Genomic DNA, 18,257 nt, shown 5'->3' with positions numbered 1-18,257 from the left:
TGGTGTTATTAATTGTAAGATTTTATTATATAATTTTTTATAGATTTTTCTTCATTTTACTTTAACATATATAGTATAAGATATTTCTTATTTTTATTAAATAAGGAATTATATTTTACTTGTTAATTTTTATTTATTATATTTTATATTAATAATTAAAATTTTAAAATTTATGATTTATAGTGTTTTTTATTTATTATATTTTTTACTCTACATTAATTTTTATTTTTTCTGAGCATATTAACATTCCTAATTTAAAAATACTCTTAATAACATCAATTAAAAAATATAAAAAAAAAAAATCCATAACTCACAATGGTCTACCATAAGAAAGCATTATGTTTTTCCTTGAGAGCCCAACTGCTTGTCATACTAAAATTGGGTTTGAGTTTTTTATTTTTTTGTTAACTTGTTAAAATAAAATGAAACAAGTTCTGCTAGCCAAAAAAAAAATTACTTCTGATTTAATAAAGTTAGACAAAGATACTTAACCTACTTGAGTTGGTCGAGTAGTCAATTCACTTGTCAGTTTAAATAATTGTCGAGGATTCGAATTCCACTTGTTATATGCAGTATATCGAGTTAAGAAATATCGTGAACAATAAAAATAATTCTAAGCCAATGAGTTATAACTCAAATGACATAGTCTTCCCATACTCAATTAAGAGGTTGCGGGTTCGAATCTCCTATCTTTGGTTAAAAAAAAAATAATAATTCTAAATCTTTGACCAATTCATTATCACTTAATTTTTCATTTGAACCGAATAAATCTAATAATTGTTTTTTAATTAATTCGATTAACCCATCTGATTTGGTCTATGCTAGTTTATGATTAAGACTATATGCAAGGCAAGGCTTGTATGATTATTGGTTACACGAAAATTAAACTGCAGCATCTCTTTTAGCCCCACCTATATCCTCTCCTAAGAATTTATAACCATTCTTTGATTAGCAGAATTTATTAGTTTGGCGATTTTTTTTGCCAAACCAACAGGTAGCTATAGTGACAACTAAGGGTGATAATATTTATGCATTTTTATTATGTATTAGTTATCTTTAATTATCTTTAGTATATTGCATATTAGCATTGTTTATTTATTTATTTATTTATTTTTTAAAAGAAAAGAGCTCAACACACTAAGGTGGCAGGATAAATCCAAACTAGAAGACAGACCACCCCCAAAGAGTTCTACCCCAACGATCCAACATCCCCACGTCATTTCTGGCATAGCCATCAACAACCATAGGAATGCATACCTCTCCACTCATCACAACTCAGGGCGGTCATTGAGATGATCTCGTCAACGCCTTTACCTTCATTCTGAAAAATCCTCCTGTTTCGCTTCATCCAAATGTGCCAGATGATCGCGCAGAAGCATCTCAGACGCTGCTTTCGGTCTTCCTTTCTTCTCGGATCATTTGTCCAACTCAGAAAATGGTCCTTCACTCGCTCTGAGAAGACCCAGGGTCAGCCAAACGCAGATATCCATGCACTCCACACTTGCCAAACAAAATCACAGCCAAGAAATAAGTGATGGACCTGCTCATCATCCTTATTACACAAGACACACCGCTTATCATTCTGGCTAATAACCCCGAGACGGCTTAGCCGTTCCTTTGTATTCACCCTGCCTACCAGGACAAACCAAACAAACAGCTCCATTCTTGGTGGAGCCAACCCTTTCCAGATGTTCTTCGTGAAGCTGTAACTGGTAACATCCTCTGATAGCATTTCTTCTTGTAGCACCTACACAAAGGAGTTAGTCGAAAAAATACCAAGTCTATCATATTTCCACACGACTCTATCCTCCCTATTATTCGCTAGCCTCACAAGTCTCAATACCTCATGTAACTGACTCAGGAGTTCTAACTCCCACTGAAAAAGCTCACGCCTCCACTGGAAGTTCCAAACTCACTCTAACCCATCCCAAAACCCACAATTCCCAATAACCGACCCACATTGGTTTGAGACAGAGAAGAGCCTGGGAAATCGATCTCTCAAAGAACCACAATGCAACCAAACATCCTCCCAAAATTGAGTCCTTCGTCCGTCACCAACCTCCATAGCCAGTCCTGTAATCATCTTATCCCTCAGATACTGCTCCTTGAATTCTATATGGCAAATATCCTTCCAAGGGCCCTCCTCTGGTAGGGAGCACTTGCGTGGATAGTAACTCATTCGGTCTCAAGTTATTACATGAACAGACCACCTTCTTCCACAAAGAGCACTCTTCCTTCGCAAAGTGCCACCACCACTTAAACAACAGTGCGGTGTTTTGAACCATATCATCTCCAACTCCCAACCCACCAAACTTTCTAGGGGCCTGTACCAACTCCCATTTCACCAACGTCATCCCCTGCTCCCCGTCCTCCTTACTCCACAAAAGTCTTCTTTGTAGGGAAATCAGCTTCTCTGCAACCGCCTTCGGCATCTTGTATAGGCTCAGATAATACACTGGTAAGCTATTCAAGATAGATTTTATAAGTACCAGCTTTTCCGCTTTGTTTAGCACCTTAGCTTTCCAGAGGCTTAGTTTCTCCTCCACCTTATCAATGATAGGCTTCCAGGTCTTAACCAACCTCGGATTAGCTCCTAAGGGGACTCCAAGGTATTTAACAGGGAGGGTAGCTTCCTTACAACCCCATAATCTGCACATACGATGTACCCACTGCTCTTCACAATTGAGAGGAATCAAGCTGGACTTGTCGAAGTTGATACTGAGCCCTGACATTAACTCAAACCAGTGCAGCAGCAGCTTGTAATTCTACATGGTCTCATCATCTGGTGGATAAAACAGGATAGTGTCGTCAGCAAACTGAAGGTGTGAGAGCTCCACACTGTCTCGACCAACCACCAAACGGGAGATACGGCCATTCCTGACTGCCTCGCCAATCATTCTATGCAGTACATCCACAACCAGCACAAACAAGAACGGAGAAAGCGGATCCCCTTGTCTCAATCCCCTTTCCATTTTAAACGGTTTAGTTGGTGATCCATTAATTAAAACTGACATCGAAGCTGTAGTCACACACTCCATAACCCAAGCCCTCCACCTGCTACCAAATCCCATCTTCTCCAGCACAATATCCACAAAACTCCACTTGACTCTGTCATAAGCCTTTTGGAAATCTAACTTGATTATGGTTGCTTTCTCATTTTAAGCCAGTGCACTGTTTCACATACTATGAGAGCCCCATCATAAATTCTTCTACCTTGCACAAATGCACTCTGAGTCTCCCCTAATAGCATAGGCATCATTGCTCCCATCCTCCTAACAAGTACCTTTGATATGACCTTATACATGCACCCAACCATACTAATAGGCCTGAGGTCTTTCATCTCCTTCGCACCAGTAAACTTAGGGGCCAGCGCCACCCACGTAATATTTGAATCTGTGGGTAGCCTGGCTGTCTGAAAAAATCCCATAACCGCTCCCGTGGATTCCGCTCCAATCTCATCTCAGCATCGCTTAATGAAGTTCATGTTGAACCCATCATATCATGGCGCCTTCGAGGACTCACAATCCCACACTGTCTGTCTAATTTCCTCAACTGATGGCATCACCTCCAAGGACCCCGATTCTTCCGCATATATCCTTCCCACCAGCCCATCTCTGAACCCCAATAACAGAGAGCTCTCCTGATTTGTTTAACTTTCAGGTTAAATTAATCTCTGCAAGAGGCCAAATTCAATATAGGCTCAACTTAGTAGACTTCATTTTAAACTACAATTAAAGATGAAATTTGGCCTAATTTATTTAAGAATTTATCTTTTATTCACTAATAATATAAAAAATGTTACTAAATTTTTTTACAAAATTAAACTCTGTATTTAAATTATATTCCGTTTCTTAGTCATGTGTAAATTAATATATTTTATGTGAATTATATCTAAATATATTGATTTTATAAATACATTACAAATGAATAAATTTACTATTTATTGGACCACAGTACCACACATCACAAATAGTCCAACACAAGCATTTATTAAAGAATACAGAGGCTCAACCATATTGATATTTTCTTTACTTCTTTATATTTATGATACATTCTATTTCTTTCTTCTGTATCAATGCCTTTTCTGTTAGTTTTAGGAATCTCTGATGATTTGGAAAGATTTGCTATGTACAAAATTTTCATTGTACATATATGTACTATGTCATTGAATAACAATACAGAAAATAGACTTACAATTTTATCCACATTTTCTCATTGTATTATTATGAATCAAATGGAGTATTATAAAAGAAAACTGTGTATACCAGATATGACATATCCTTGGTAACATGATAACATCATATTCGTTGCTAAGTGTGGCACACATTTTACAAAATAATGATAGTTTATTTTCCAATGCAAGGGATAATTTTTCTTTGCAAAACTCAAGGCAGAAATATATAACACTTTTCAATATTCCTATTTATTATCAGAACATTTAATAATTTTAACCAAACCAAATGCAATTGAAAAAAACAAAAGAACTCTTTCTCTTTGGCCCTACAAAAGTATTATATACCCATATATTCATGTTTTTCTTTTTTGGTGACTATACCCATATATTCATGTATATATACATATATTGGTTCATACATTTTTAATTTATATTTATATTATAATAAAAAGTATTACATCTATATTATTAAGTTTTACATTGTCTAAAATTAAAAGTTTGGTCTTTATAAATATGAAACAACCTTTATTTTTTGAATTAATTATTGGGATAAATTAGACCCACTTAATTTCTTATATGATATCAAAGCAACAAAAAAGTTAAAAATTAGTTTAAAAATTAAAAATTGCCTCACACTCATTTGATGATGAATATTCGTTCCCTTCCCTTCTATTAGAGAAGTTGTTGAAATATATCTTTTAGATGAAAGGAGAATTTGTAGGAGTTAGTTTATTGATCCAAATAGGTAGGGGTGTTCATGGATCGGATCTGATCCGCATATCCGCGATATTTATCCGAATCCGATCCGAAAATTGCGGATATGGATCCGATCCGCAAGGCTTTCGGATCGGATCGGATCGGATCCGCACACTAATCGGATCGGATTGCGGATTTTACATTAGTATCCGCAAAAATAAATAAATTAATTAATAAATATTCTTTTTATGTTTTATTTCAACTAATAATTATCATATATATTGTATTATTTTAATTTATTATTTAAAAAAAGTATATTTAATATTATTTTAAGAGTAAACATATTTAAAAGAATAGAAAAAATGAATTTTATTGATATTTTTTTAATAAAAATAAGCTTTTAAAAATATTTTTGTGTTTTGCGGATATATCCGATATCCGATCCGATCCGATCTGCAAATGTGCGGATCGGATCCAACCTTAAAAACTGCGGATATTAGATCCGATCCGATCCGATGATTTTAGTGCGGATCGGATCGAAATTTTGGCCATATCCGATCCGATCCGCGTGGAGCCCTACAAATAGGTAGAGTCAAAGTTCGAGTAAGTCTGACTTCCATAAGATCGATAGGATTAGACTTTGTTCACTTTTGGTCCTCATTATGTTTTGGGCCAAAATATAAACCACTACTTATCTTGATATATATCAATTTCACCCTGTTTTTAATAAATAAATAAACAAACAATTTAGTTAAAATATATTTATAAAGATATATATGAAGCAAATTATAATGAACATTTTTTAAAATTTTATGTATTTAATATATTAAAAATATATTTAAAAAATCTCACTTTTAAAAAAAAGTTTAGTCAAAAATTTTTTTTATAAAAATACTATTTATAGACAATAAAACAGTCACTTATGAGTCATTAATACTCATTATGTATTTTTGTATATAAAATATATGTTTTTTATCTTATTTTTTATTTTATATTTAATATATATTTTAAATTTTTTTAAAATATTAATATTCTAATAATTTTAACTAGTAATTTTAATTAATATATTATATTTTTTATAATTAAAATTAATTATTAAAATTATTAGAATACATATTTTTAAAATATTTAACTTTTTTTTTATATTTTATATAAATAATTAATTTAGTAGCTAATTTTTAATGTTAATATTATACCATTGATTTTTATTTTTTTTTTATATTAGTACTCTTTAAATGTAATTTAAAAGATACATTAATAACACGATAATAAAATAATCTTTAGACCAAGAAGCAATAGCTCAAATCGCATAGTTCGAGTCTCCATATGAACTTCTGTGATGACCTAACTATGGTGAATTTTTTAGAATTCTTTAAAAATTGATAATTCGTCTCCAATAAAGTTGCAACAACCTGCATGTACAAAATGCAGTTAACAAGGACTAGCTACTTTCATGGCTTCTATGCTCCTCTTCTTTCTGCGCCACACTTTTCGAACGTGAAATGCAAACACTTCACCTCTCTCTCACTTTCACACAAACATGTCATTCTTGCTTCCTCAGCTAGACCTCATCAACAATCTCAGAGACACTCTCTCCTTTCAATTCCGTCCTTTGCAACGTTCTTTCCATTTCTGGACTCGCGCCATTGATATCTATGCAGGATATAAGGTCTCTCTCTTTCTTTTCTAAATATCTTTTGTGGCTTGTGGTGTTTATTTTATCAACTATGCCGTGTATACGCCAAAAATCAGCCATGAACTACATATTGAAAATAATGCATCTATTTATGAATTTAATTTTGATGCACTGATAGTATAAAATTTATGCAGTCTTAAAAATAATAGTTATTTTTGATGATGTAACGTTATGTGATTAGATACACTGTCAGTGCATTAACATTAAATTCTTTATTTATATACAGTATTTTTGTTATTTTATTTGGTTTGTGTTTGTTGAGATAGGGTGTTTGTGTTTGTTGGATATAGCTTGTTTTAATTTTTTTTTTTTTGGTTGAATTATGCTTGACATTGTTGTGTTGAACTCTTTTTTTTAAAAAAAATTATCGACATGTTAGGCCGTGTTTGATAAGTATTTCAGGGCAGAAAAATGTCAATGACATTGAGGTCGAAAGACAGAAATAAAATAGAAAAGTTGTGTTTCTATTTCTATCTTGAGACAGTTACCAAATGGGACCTTCTGCATGTTTTGGATTCTACTTGAAAAATGTGAATTGAATTGTGTGTTGTGGTTTTGTTGCTATTAAACAGGTGTTTCAGGTGAGAGTAAGTTTTGAGAAAGATGTGAAAAAGCAAGAAGCAATGTGGGAAAAGCAGCACCAAGTTGCTGCTGATAAGATATATGATATGTGCACTCAGCTTGGAGGTTTCTTCCTCAAGGTATTTGTTAAAATGTCTCAGATGGAATTTTATATCAAATTTCTATATATGCTTTCTTCAATGATTTTTCCTTTATTATTGTTTTTACTGCCCTAAAGTGAGTATGGAATATTAGTTTCTCGAATGGTTTTGTTTATTAGAATAACATGTTTGAATGGAAGAAGTGAACAATAACTTTTGATCTCAAATTTCTGTTCTCCTTTTTCACAAAGAGGAGATTACCTTGTTTATCTTTGTTCTTAGAGCATTATAGATTACATAAAATACCTACACAATAGGAGTTAGTTTAGCAGAAGTGTGTTGAATCTCGGGGCGAAGTCTACGTGCAATGTCAGAGGTTTGAAATTTGGGAAACTCTTTTAGGGAGGGGCTTTATTGTTTACCATTTCAGGTCCTATAGAGTTAGGCTTCTCTGCCTAACCTTTGGCTTACCAGAAAAATATAGACTAGCTTTGAAATTTTTGGAGGATTTTCGCAATCAATGCATTTTTCTTTTCTTTCACAAAATCTTGAAACATAAAATTCTAAAAATGAAAACACAAACCAAACACATTTGGTTTCTCGAACGGTTTTGTTTATGAGAATAACAGGTCTGAATGGAAGAAACGGACAGTAACTTGAGGACTCAAATTTCTATTGTCCTTTTTCCCAGAAAGGAGATTGCGTTGTTTATCTTTGTTATTAGAACATTATAGATTACATAGAATAACTACCAATGAGAGTTAGCTTAGCTGAAGTTTGTTGAATCTTGAGCCAAAACTTTACATGCAATGTCAGAGGTTTGAATTATAAAGTTAGGCTTCTCTGCCTAACCTTTAGCTTACCAGAAAATTATAGACTAGCTTTTAATTTTTTGGAGGATTTTCACAGTCATTGCATTTTGCTTGTGATATTGTTTTCCTTTTGATTTGTTGGTTAGCCCTTTGTCCTTGGCATGATTTAAATTGTGAAATAGGTAGCCCAAATTATAGGGAAGCCGGACTTGGCTCCAGCTGCGTGGGTGAAAAGGCTCGTTACATTATGTGATCAGTCTCCTGCAACTCCATATCAGACTCTGAAGATAGTGCTGGAGAATGAGCTGGGGCAAGACATCGTTGATGTCTTCGAAAGATTTGATTTGGAACCCCTTGGTTCTGCTTCAATTGCTCAGGTATGCACCCTTTTGTGGTTATATCATGGCTGGAAAAAAATTGATCAAGCATTTTTGTTCATGTGTGCTAATTTTTACATTAAAATAGTCCAAAAGTTACTGTTTACTCGGAACAAATCAATGACATGTTAAAAAAAACACATCAAAGTAATTTTTTTACTTTGGAAGAGTGTTGTTTACAACAACAGTTCTTGGGAATCATATTCATGTAACTGGCAAATATCTTATCCTTGCATCAGGTTCATAGAGCAAGACTCAGAGGTGATAAAGATGATGTAGTAGTCAAGGTAAATGAACCTCATAATCCTTACGGATTCACAGCACATGTAAACTTTTCGATTCAGATTTCTTTTGTATATACTAGGTTCAACATCCTGGAGTTCAGGATATCATGATGACAGATATCCATAACTTGCAAGCATTTGCTTTATACATGCAAAAGACAGATATCAAATTTGATCTATTTTCAATAACAAAAGAAATGGAAACACAGGTGAACTTCCTTTTCTGCTTTGAATTTCTTCTATAGTTAATTCTGGTGGCACTTCTTTAATTAGCAGCCACTTTATTTTTATATCGACTTGTTTTTTCTTGGCTTGATGATCAGAGAAGTCCTATTAGTGAAGTGTGTTTTAACACCATTATTAATGTCCTTTCATGGCTCTACTGCACTTGTTCTGAAATTCTTCTACTTGATAATGTTCTATCTATCATTTTGACATTCTAGATTGGATATGAATTTGACTTCAGAAGGGAGGCAGATTCCATGCAAAGGATTAGGAAGTTCTTATATGAAAACAATAAAAGGTCCCCTATTTTGGTACCTCGAGTAATTCGAGATATGGTTACTAGGTATGTTAAGTCACATAGCAGTACTGCAGCATTTTTAGAAGATTTGGATGATAATATCAACAATGGACATAAAAATTCTAAACTTACTATACTCATGAATTCTGTTCAAAATCACATGTTAAATGCCATCTAATGATGCTAGAATTACTGATTTGTTTGCGGCTAATTTTCTATTACATGAACTTTTTGGCAAGCTAAATATGCATTTTATATGTTTTATGAACAACTTTCAATTTAGATGTGAGTTCATATGTATTTTACTAATCGTTCGACACCCTGCATGTACAGGAAAGTCCTAGTTATGGAATATATGGACGGTGTTTCAATAATGAAACTTGGTGATGAAATAGCAAAAAGAGGTATAAACCCCAATGGAAAGATAGCAACAGCAGCTAAGCAGTAAGCCTGTTTACTACCTTACAAAATGTAGTCCTTTCATTTTGTCAGCCATTTTTCTTGAATCTTGATTGATAACTATACACGACGATGCGAAAAATTGAGAATCAGATAACATTTGGGTATAGTGAAGTCTTGATAGATTAACTTCATAATGTTGATGATTCTTCGTATATGCACATATGAATTGGGTATCTTTAGAGGATTGTGTGTTTAATTTGTTATATCTTCTTTCTGCATTGTTGCATGGTCTTTCCTCTAAGGATTTAATTTGTTATATCCTGTTTCAAGGATTTTTTTTTTATCCTCTTTTGTACTTTTTTGTTCACTTCTAATAAAATTTATTTTCATATATGAAAATTGCATTTACATATGCATGTAATGTTATGTGCAATACACCATTAACTTTCTTATAAAAGTGTAGGAAAATTCTTAAAAGCTTGACCCAAGCATGTGGTCAAATGATTTTGAAAAGTGGATTCTTCCATGCTGATCCTCATCCAGGAAACATCTTGATTTGTAAAGGCTCAGAGGCAAGCCAAAATTTCTTTTCTGAACCTCCTTGAATGTTTATTTCGTTCTCTTTCGACGAATATTGAAATGATTTGAGTTAAAGCATTCTTATCAGTTCAGAACTTGATGCCTAATGTTGTTTTTTCCCCCTCTAGTCAGGTTGCCTTGTTAGACTATGGGCAGGTGAAGGATCTCCCTGAGAAGTTAAGGATTGGTTATGCTAATCTGGTTCTTGCGATCGCCGATGGTGATACTTTAAGAGTCATTGAGAGCTTTAGGTACTGAATTTTGCATTTCAGTAATGTTAGAAAGACAAAAAATAATCAAATCAAATCGCTTAAACTTGCCTTATTTAGCATTTATTTGTTGCAGGATGTATTAAATAAAGCCAAAAATAATAAGTTCTGGCAATTTTTGACTAATATTTTTTCGTTACCAAACATTTTCGTTTGCATTTAGTGTTGTTCATCTAAGAGAAAGGATTTATCCTCCTAAATCAGCCAACTTTTTCTAAACAATGAAAGTCTTAACGAGTTTTTTATATTTTCAATTAAATGCATTCAGAGAATTTTTTGTATAGAAACTAGGAGGATAATTATAATGCGTTTGGTTTGCATTTTTATTTTCCAGTGTTTTCTGCATTCAAAATTTTATAAAGAAGGAAAGAAAAAACAGGACATAAAAACATAAAGCAGTATTTTATTGTTTTTACTCTCTTTTTTTTCTCGCAAAATCTTAAAAACAGAAAATGCTAAAAATAAAAATAGAAAGTAAGAAGGTTTTTAGAAGGGTATTTCATTACTCATCCATTTGATGATCATCTAATGTTAAGTAAGGCCTTAATTCGAGGACAATTTAGTCAACTTCTTTTAATCTATATGAATGTCTAAATGAATTTACTCTGATTAATGTAGGGAGCTTGGCATAGACACCTCTAGCACATGTGAAATTCATCAAGAAGACATGTTTAAACTGGCACAACAAATGTTTGACACAAAAATGCCTCCAGGGGAGTCGGTGTTGCAGCCTTTCTCGGACGATTCTTTAATAAAAAAAATTGGCGTCCAGGTATATATATTCTAGAACAAAAATATTACGTACATACAAAAATCAGCCAGTATTTATGTATAAATACATGAGTTATTTAACTTATTTTTAATATATATTTTGTATTTCAACATGTATTTTATACAAGTGACCAATTTAGTGACTGATTTTTTGTGTACTCATAGTATAGTTGATTCTAGAATGCAAAAACCTTCCATTCACTCTATCACTCTCATTTGTGATTTGAGATGCATATCTATTGTTATGTTGGTGCTTAATTACTTCTTAACAAAAACAAAATGGTACTTATTTAGAGAAGAGAGTGTTTTTATTCATTTGGTGAGATTTGGTGAAATTTAACTCAAGACTCATCTCTGTTTCTAAAAGCATACATTAACCTTCCCTAAGATTTATGTAAATAGTATATTTTGCGCGAAATGCTTTCGTTCTTACTGGCTAAACTAACCACGAAAAACTGTTTGTAGTGACATAGTTAGAGAATTTGAGAAAGTATGCTAGCAAAGAACTGAATTATTGAACAATAATAGAGATGAGTTTGAAATGAATTTGTACATTACATATGATGCTGCTACTTTTGTGTTAAACTAAATTTTCTATTTCTTTTGGTAGGCTTTTCCAGAAGAACTGTTTAGTGTACTGAGAACAGTTCAATTACTGAGGGGGCTTAGTGTGGGACTTGGAATCAATTATTCTTGTGCCCAACAGTGGAAACCCTTTGCAAAAGAAGCTTTGAACCAAGGTTGAGTTTATAGGTTATAGGTTATATATAGTAATACAATCCCGTCAATCCCGTTACGTTACCAACAACATTTCTGTCAATTTCTGCCAACTGTTATTTATAATTGTGTTTAATAGAAGTGTCTTCGTGGATGTGTTTAATAAAAGTGTCTTTTTTATGACTGTATTTAATAAAAGTATCTTTATAGATATATTTTTTAGATGTGTCTCTTTATATATGTATTTAAAATATAATAATTAATTATTATCCACAATAAATTGGTAGATAATATTTGGTACCCTATACTTTTTCATAGTAATATAGTATAGGTGTATTTATTTTATATGGAATAACACCCCGACCCATCTATTATTTATCATCATATTAGATTTTAATAATATTTAAACTAACCAATAAATAAATTACATGTGACAAGCTAAAAGTTTAAGTTAATCTATAAGTTACTGTAGATAGCGATAACATAAGAAATTTAATTACGTGATGGCATAATGAATTTTGGTATACATCTAATATGATTATAACTAAATACTTATCAAAAGTAATAAAATTTTATTGATCATCAAACTTCAATAGTTTTAATTAAGACCACAATAATGTGATGGTGAGACCAAGCTCTCCAGGCAACGATATAAATATACCCAATCATATCTGTGACGCACACGAGAAACCAGTTGGTTTTGACGTAAATTATACACAAGAACTTGGCCAGTATCTAGTGCCAAAAGATTATGATCTTCTGATATATACAGGGGTGCTACCAAAGAACCTCGATCGATTCCAACATCGGATGTGATTGCGAACAATTGAATCCAAGACGTTTCATCTCCATGCTCCTTCATTATCCAGAGAGTGCAAATAATTGGCTCATACGGAGTGCGATAACAAACAGAAAGACAGTTATTGTGGACTTGCAAGGGAGGCATCTCGCAGAAGTCACGGTGCATTCTAGTAATAGGCAGACAAAATCGACCAAACAATTCTGTTTCCAAGTCGAAAGTAAGAACGAACCACTCCAATTCACTATCTATAGTACTACTAGTAGGATCACACACAAGCCAATTGAGAGTGCCGCTCACAAATATTTCATTTCTTGGGCCACGAAAATCGTACGGAAACACCGGATGATCAACAGTTTTCCAAGAAGGATTTGCACCAAAAGTGAAAACTATAGCGCCAGATCTCACCTTGGAATCAGTTAGACGAGACGAGGCACAACAACCCATAACAAGCTTGTACTGGTCATGCAGAATATCATAGCCAAAGCCACAAAAAAAATCGTTTCCGCACTCGTCGGAGCCCTCGAATGGAACGGATGGGGATACCGAACGAGTACTGGGATTGAGAAGAGTAAGAGTTTTATAGGGAAAACCTTCAGACAGGCAGAGCAATCCGTTGCAAGATCCCCTGATGAATTTTCCGTCACCCGGATGTGACACGGGCTGGGGCTGATGTTGGCGATCAAGAATAAGAGATTGCGAAGAGCAATGCTTGATGTCGCCCGCCAGTCCCACCGGTACCTTCCAACACAGCAATAGGGGCGGCGGATGAGTTAGCGTTGAGCGTTGAAGGTGGTGCATGGCGAATTCAGGGCTGGAGATTAGAGAGTTCCATGAACGACATACGATCTTCAGTTGCCAGAGAAGCCTCACTGGAAACCTCACCAAGATTTCTCTGAGCAGATCTACTGGAAGATTATATTCGCATTCAAGGTGTTCCATTCTCGCATGTTCCATTGGCTTTCCATTCTTTCCCATATATATATATATAGAGAGAGAGAGAGAGAGAGAGAGAGAGGTGGGTTTTCTGGTGGCATGGTTTTAGGCGCTAACTATGGCTGATGTTTAACTGGCCAATGACATATTGATATGTGGCATGTGGTGAGTCTTATCTATGAGTACATCAACCTGTCAAAAGGATCTTGATCGCCTAAGTTTGTGAGGTTTACTGTAGGGACAGTGGAGTAATTTTAACTTAAAAAAAAATGGCTGTGACATGGGCTGGCTAAAGTGTGAGTGGACAAAAACACTTGTTTTAAAAAAGAGGTTGAATGTCCAAAAAATAGGTTGGACAAAAAATAAATCTAATTTTAGAAATGAATGAAAAATTAAGGTGGAGAAGGCAATGTAGAGGGAAAAAATAAGGGGGGTATTCATTTTAGGATTTAGATTGATAGATTCCTTTAATCATGAAATTTAAAAAAATAAAAATAATTCTTTAGGATTTGAATTGAAAAACCTAAAAAATACGTGTTAGTACAAAATTTTCTTATATTAATTATAAGTAAAATTGGATTTAATTACAAAAAACACTAATTCATCTTTCGTTGTATTTTTTTTTTTAAAATAATGAAAATTTTTATATATAAAAAAATTTGAATATTTTAAAATAAAAAATTAATAAAATAATAAAATAAAAAGTTAATTATTATTAATTTTCACAATTTTTATAAAATGTATGTTTTATTATCTTAATTTAAGGTAATTAATTTTTTATTTTGTTATTTTATTATCAATTTTTTTTAGAAGATATTGATTTATAAGGAAAAAAAATCCTCATGTTACTGTTTTTCATCGTAATTCACAAACAACAAATTTTAAATTAATTTATAAAGAGATATGTAAAAATCAAACTATTTTAGTAGTATTTTTTGATTAATATTTTTTGATATGTTAAAAAAAATGTTACATTTAGATAGAATTGAAAAATTGGTAAAATACTTAATTAATATATCAGAAAATTAATGAGGATGAGTGCCTCATATGCGGCTGTACAGATTGCACCCAAAAAACAAGAAGATACACGGCCGCAAATCAAAGGAGGCTCCGATGTCGTCAACCACCCTTGCCGCGACGCTTGTGTTCGAGAGCTTTTTGGTCATTTAGGTTTTTTGGTAGCTTTTTGAAATTCTTAATTGGTCCATTTTTTTTAATCTGATTAACTTTTAAAGATGATGGTTCTAATTAACTATCCAACTTTTTTACCTTGAATGATCAGCAAAGTCAAACAAACTTTTCGGTCTCTGTTCACTAAGGTTGTGTTTAGTTGATGTCTCAAAATAATAAAGACATAGACACAAATATACATAAATACAAAAAGATACTCAATTTTTCATCTTATTTGATAACTTAGACACAAGAGAATATACAACTCAAAATTTTATTATAGTGTTAATTTTATCCCCACCACTATTTTTGCCCAATCTCTTCTTTCAGAGTTATTATCAACATCAATACCACTATAATCTTCAACCAAATACAAAAAGCAACAATATGACAATCTAAATTAAATTTAATAAAATCAACAAAAATTTTAATTTGTTGCATATCTGTAAAATAAGATGCACAGATTTATTTTTTTTTAATAAAGGGATAACAGAAGAGAAAAATATCGGAGACGTTCTTTCTGGAAAAAATGAACGACGTAGCTAAAGAGAGGATGTGGTGGGAAGCGCCGTCCAAGCTCGAAGCCGCCGGCGAATCTGGATGACGATGGATCTGGACTCCCGTAGCCCAAACCCTTCGAGAGAGAAGGAGGAGCAAACGCAGCAGTTCTTGATGGAGGAGCAATGACAATCGACGGCAAAAAAAATGAACACAGATCTGACTATCCAAGAAAGAGGACAAGGCAGAGAGAAGGCACAGTGAACAAAGATGAGAGTGGAAGAGAGGAGTGCTGGGTGCTGAGAAAAGAAAGTGGGAGAGAAGCAACAGTTGGCGTTGCGAAGAGGAAGAGGGAGAGGCGGCGATCGGCGGTGGGGAGTAAGAAAGGATAGAGGATGGAGCTGTTGAGAACAATGAGAAGTTGCAGCCAGAGAGGGAGGCGATGCATGAGAGAAGAACTCAAGACAAATTTGAGAGGATGGGGGATTGAATTTGGAATTTTAAAAATTAAATAAGGGTAAAATTGTAAAAAATTAGTGTCGCACAAGTTATGTCTCAGTGTCTCAGCTATTTGGAGGTACACAAATTTAGTGTCTCCGTAACCATTCGTATCTTTCCGTGTCCATCAAAAAATTGTGTCTTACTAAACCAAACAGGAGACATGTGTCGCCGTGTATATGTCTCTTTGAGACATAGACAACAACCAAACATTACCTAAACCACATGCCAACATTCTTTTGGTTTGGTCCACTTAGTCACTTTAGCCATGAAAAAAATAAGCCATCAGAGTCTGCACCATATATATATATTTTTTTTTCTCTCTCTTGGGTGTGCCAGAAAAGAATGAATTATAAGTGTTAAAATATTCTAAAATATTTGAATATTAATTAAATTATACTCTAAGATGTTATGTATTTATTAGATTAATTACTTTATGATTTATTTTGCCAAAATGGTATAATAAAGAGTAAAGATTATAAATTGAGTAAAATTCTTTACTTTTAATTAATATTGTTCTTCATCCAAAAAAAATTATTTAACATCTATAAATAAGTTGTACATTGTATTAAATCAGATTTGATCTTATTATATTAGATTGGTTTAAATTTAAAATTTCAACAAATCCTATAAAAAAAAATCAGAACCAAATTAAATCTTTTAATACCCTAACAACAAAACAAACTAAAACATAAGTTTAATAATTGGAAATTAAATGATAATTTTGTGATTTTTATTGAATATAAAATGTACTAATGGACTTGTTGTTGTCTTAACTTAACCCAATAGACTTTATGAATACCGCTAATTTAGCATCTATATTTTTTAAACGAACTCATAGTCTCTTTAAAGTCTAAGACCGACATAACATAATTTTTCTATTATTCAGATCCTTCAACATGATAAGATTATCGTTCTGTCACTTAGCTCTAGAATACTAAAAATATCCTCCTAAACACATATCATAAATTATAAATTATTATTTACTTACATTATTACTTTTTAAAATTTTAAATACACTTTCTTAAATTGTTACATATTTAATTGTTAATATTATTAAACTAATTTTAAAAAATTTATTTATAAATTATAAATTTTTTTTTTGTCAAAGATAAAGTCATTTTATTTCACTAGAAATAAATTTACAGTCCATATTTGGACACCAATAAAAGAATAGTATTGAAAATATTCCACCAAAAAACAATTAAACTTATAATAAGAAGAGTAAAGGTCTCACGAGAGGGAGAGACATCTCTAATCTTGAGGTTCATTGAAGATCCGCATAGCTTCTTCTGCAACTGGTAGGGGGACTGTCGTTTCCCTTCAAAAATAAATTTATGTCTAGCCTTCAAATTCAGCCAAGTTGTAATAGTTGTCAAGTTCCTCTTCTTCTTCCCGTTAGCGTCACTGAACCATTCGAGCAGTTTCAGCTACCAATGCCATGGAAGGTCCGTGTAAGATGGAACAGGGAGGCCACAAGCATGCCAAGCTTCAACTGCGTCCGGACAAGCCTAGAGACAATGGAAGGCCGATTCTTCTTTACTGTGGCATCTTGGATAAATCGGTATCACTATTTGGATGCTTTGCCCCAATTTCTGTTTCACAGGTCATGCAACACTTTTCACATAAAATTTTTAATTTTCGGTTGACATCTGAGTTTTCAAATGGCTGTCCATAATTCTTTCTTTCTGTAGTGTTTTAGAAGAAAATCTGTTGGAGGGTGAAAAAATTGAAAGGCCACACCATAATCAAATGCTACTGTATATATCCCAGATTTTTCCTTCATCTAGGTAATTCTATCCTCCTCCTGGTGAATTATTGAATTTAGAATAGCATTTGCAATTGCTAGATTGAATGCCTCGCAAATTAGTGTCTGGTTCCATGTTTTGTCTGGTAGCATCAAATCTGAGACCCATTCTAGTCTTCGACCCTTTGGGTTATTAGGATTAGGAGTAATTGCTTGAAAGTCTCTTAACCATAAGTCTTGCTGAATCCTAATTGTGCTGCCTCTGCCAATTTGCCATAAAATTCCTTTTTCTAGCACTTTTTGACCCTCCAAAACACTTTGCCAGCCCTAAGATGGGTTGTTTTCAGTCCCTGCATTTAAAAAACTTGAGAACTTGAAATATTTACTCTTGTACACCTTATAAATCAGAGAGTGTAGCTTAGTTATTAGTCTGCACCCTTACTTTGCTAACATTACAAGGTTAAAGGCTTTAAGATCTTTGAAGTTAAGGCCCCCTTGAGATTTAGGTCTACAAGAAATTCTCCATCCTATCCAGTGCATCCTTCTTTTCGAGCTTCACTGTCCCCACCAAAATTGGAGCATGAGCTTTTGAATTTCATCAACCAGTGTCTCTGGCAGTTTAAAATAACTCAGATGATAGATTGAAA

The 18,257-nt window shown here is 33.1% G+C and overlaps 3 protein-coding genes across 3 annotated transcripts; 1 reads left to right on the top strand and 2 right to left on the bottom strand.

The window, feature by feature from the left end:
• Positions 1-1,468: 1,468 nt before the first annotated feature.
• On the bottom strand, positions 1,469-2,732 carry LOC140181513 (uncharacterized). Its single transcript, XM_072225147.1, has 2 exons — positions 2,208-2,732; positions 1,469-1,747 (listed from the first exon to the last, which is right to left on the bottom strand). Exons 1-2 carry the CDS (start codon positions 2,730-2,732, stop codon positions 1,469-1,471), a joined length of 804 nt encoding a protein of 267 aa, XP_072081248.1.
• Positions 2,733-6,317: 3,585 nt separating this feature from the next.
• On the top strand, positions 6,318-12,114 carry LOC112773328 (uncharacterized). Its single transcript, XM_029294832.2, has 11 exons — positions 6,318-6,539; positions 7,139-7,267; positions 8,223-8,417; positions 8,657-8,704; positions 8,782-8,910; positions 9,145-9,269; positions 9,558-9,668; positions 10,090-10,206; positions 10,334-10,456; positions 11,093-11,246; positions 11,856-12,114. Exons 1-11 carry the CDS (start codon positions 6,411-6,413, stop codon positions 11,988-11,990), a joined length of 1,395 nt encoding a protein of 464 aa, XP_029150665.1. The 5' UTR covers positions 6,318-6,410; the 3' UTR covers positions 11,991-12,114.
• A 446-nt stretch (positions 12,115-12,560) lies between these two features.
• On the bottom strand, positions 12,561-13,703 carry LOC112770634 (F-box/kelch-repeat protein At3g23880). The gene has a single exon (XM_025814959.1). The coding sequence runs from the start codon at positions 13,701-13,703 to the stop codon at positions 12,561-12,563; it is 1,143 nt and encodes a 380-aa protein (XP_025670744.1).
• Between the last annotated feature and the right edge of the window lie 4,554 nt (positions 13,704-18,257).

Source organism: Arachis hypogaea, chromosome 18 (genome assembly GCF_003086295.3).
Source record: "Arachis hypogaea cultivar Tifrunner chromosome 18, arahy.Tifrunner.gnm2.J5K5, whole genome shotgun sequence".
Lineage (NCBI taxonomy): Eukaryota > Viridiplantae > Streptophyta > Magnoliopsida > Fabales > Fabaceae > Arachis > Arachis hypogaea.
Note: the sequence above shows the minus strand (reverse complement) of the source record. Positions and strands in the feature narration are given on the sequence as shown.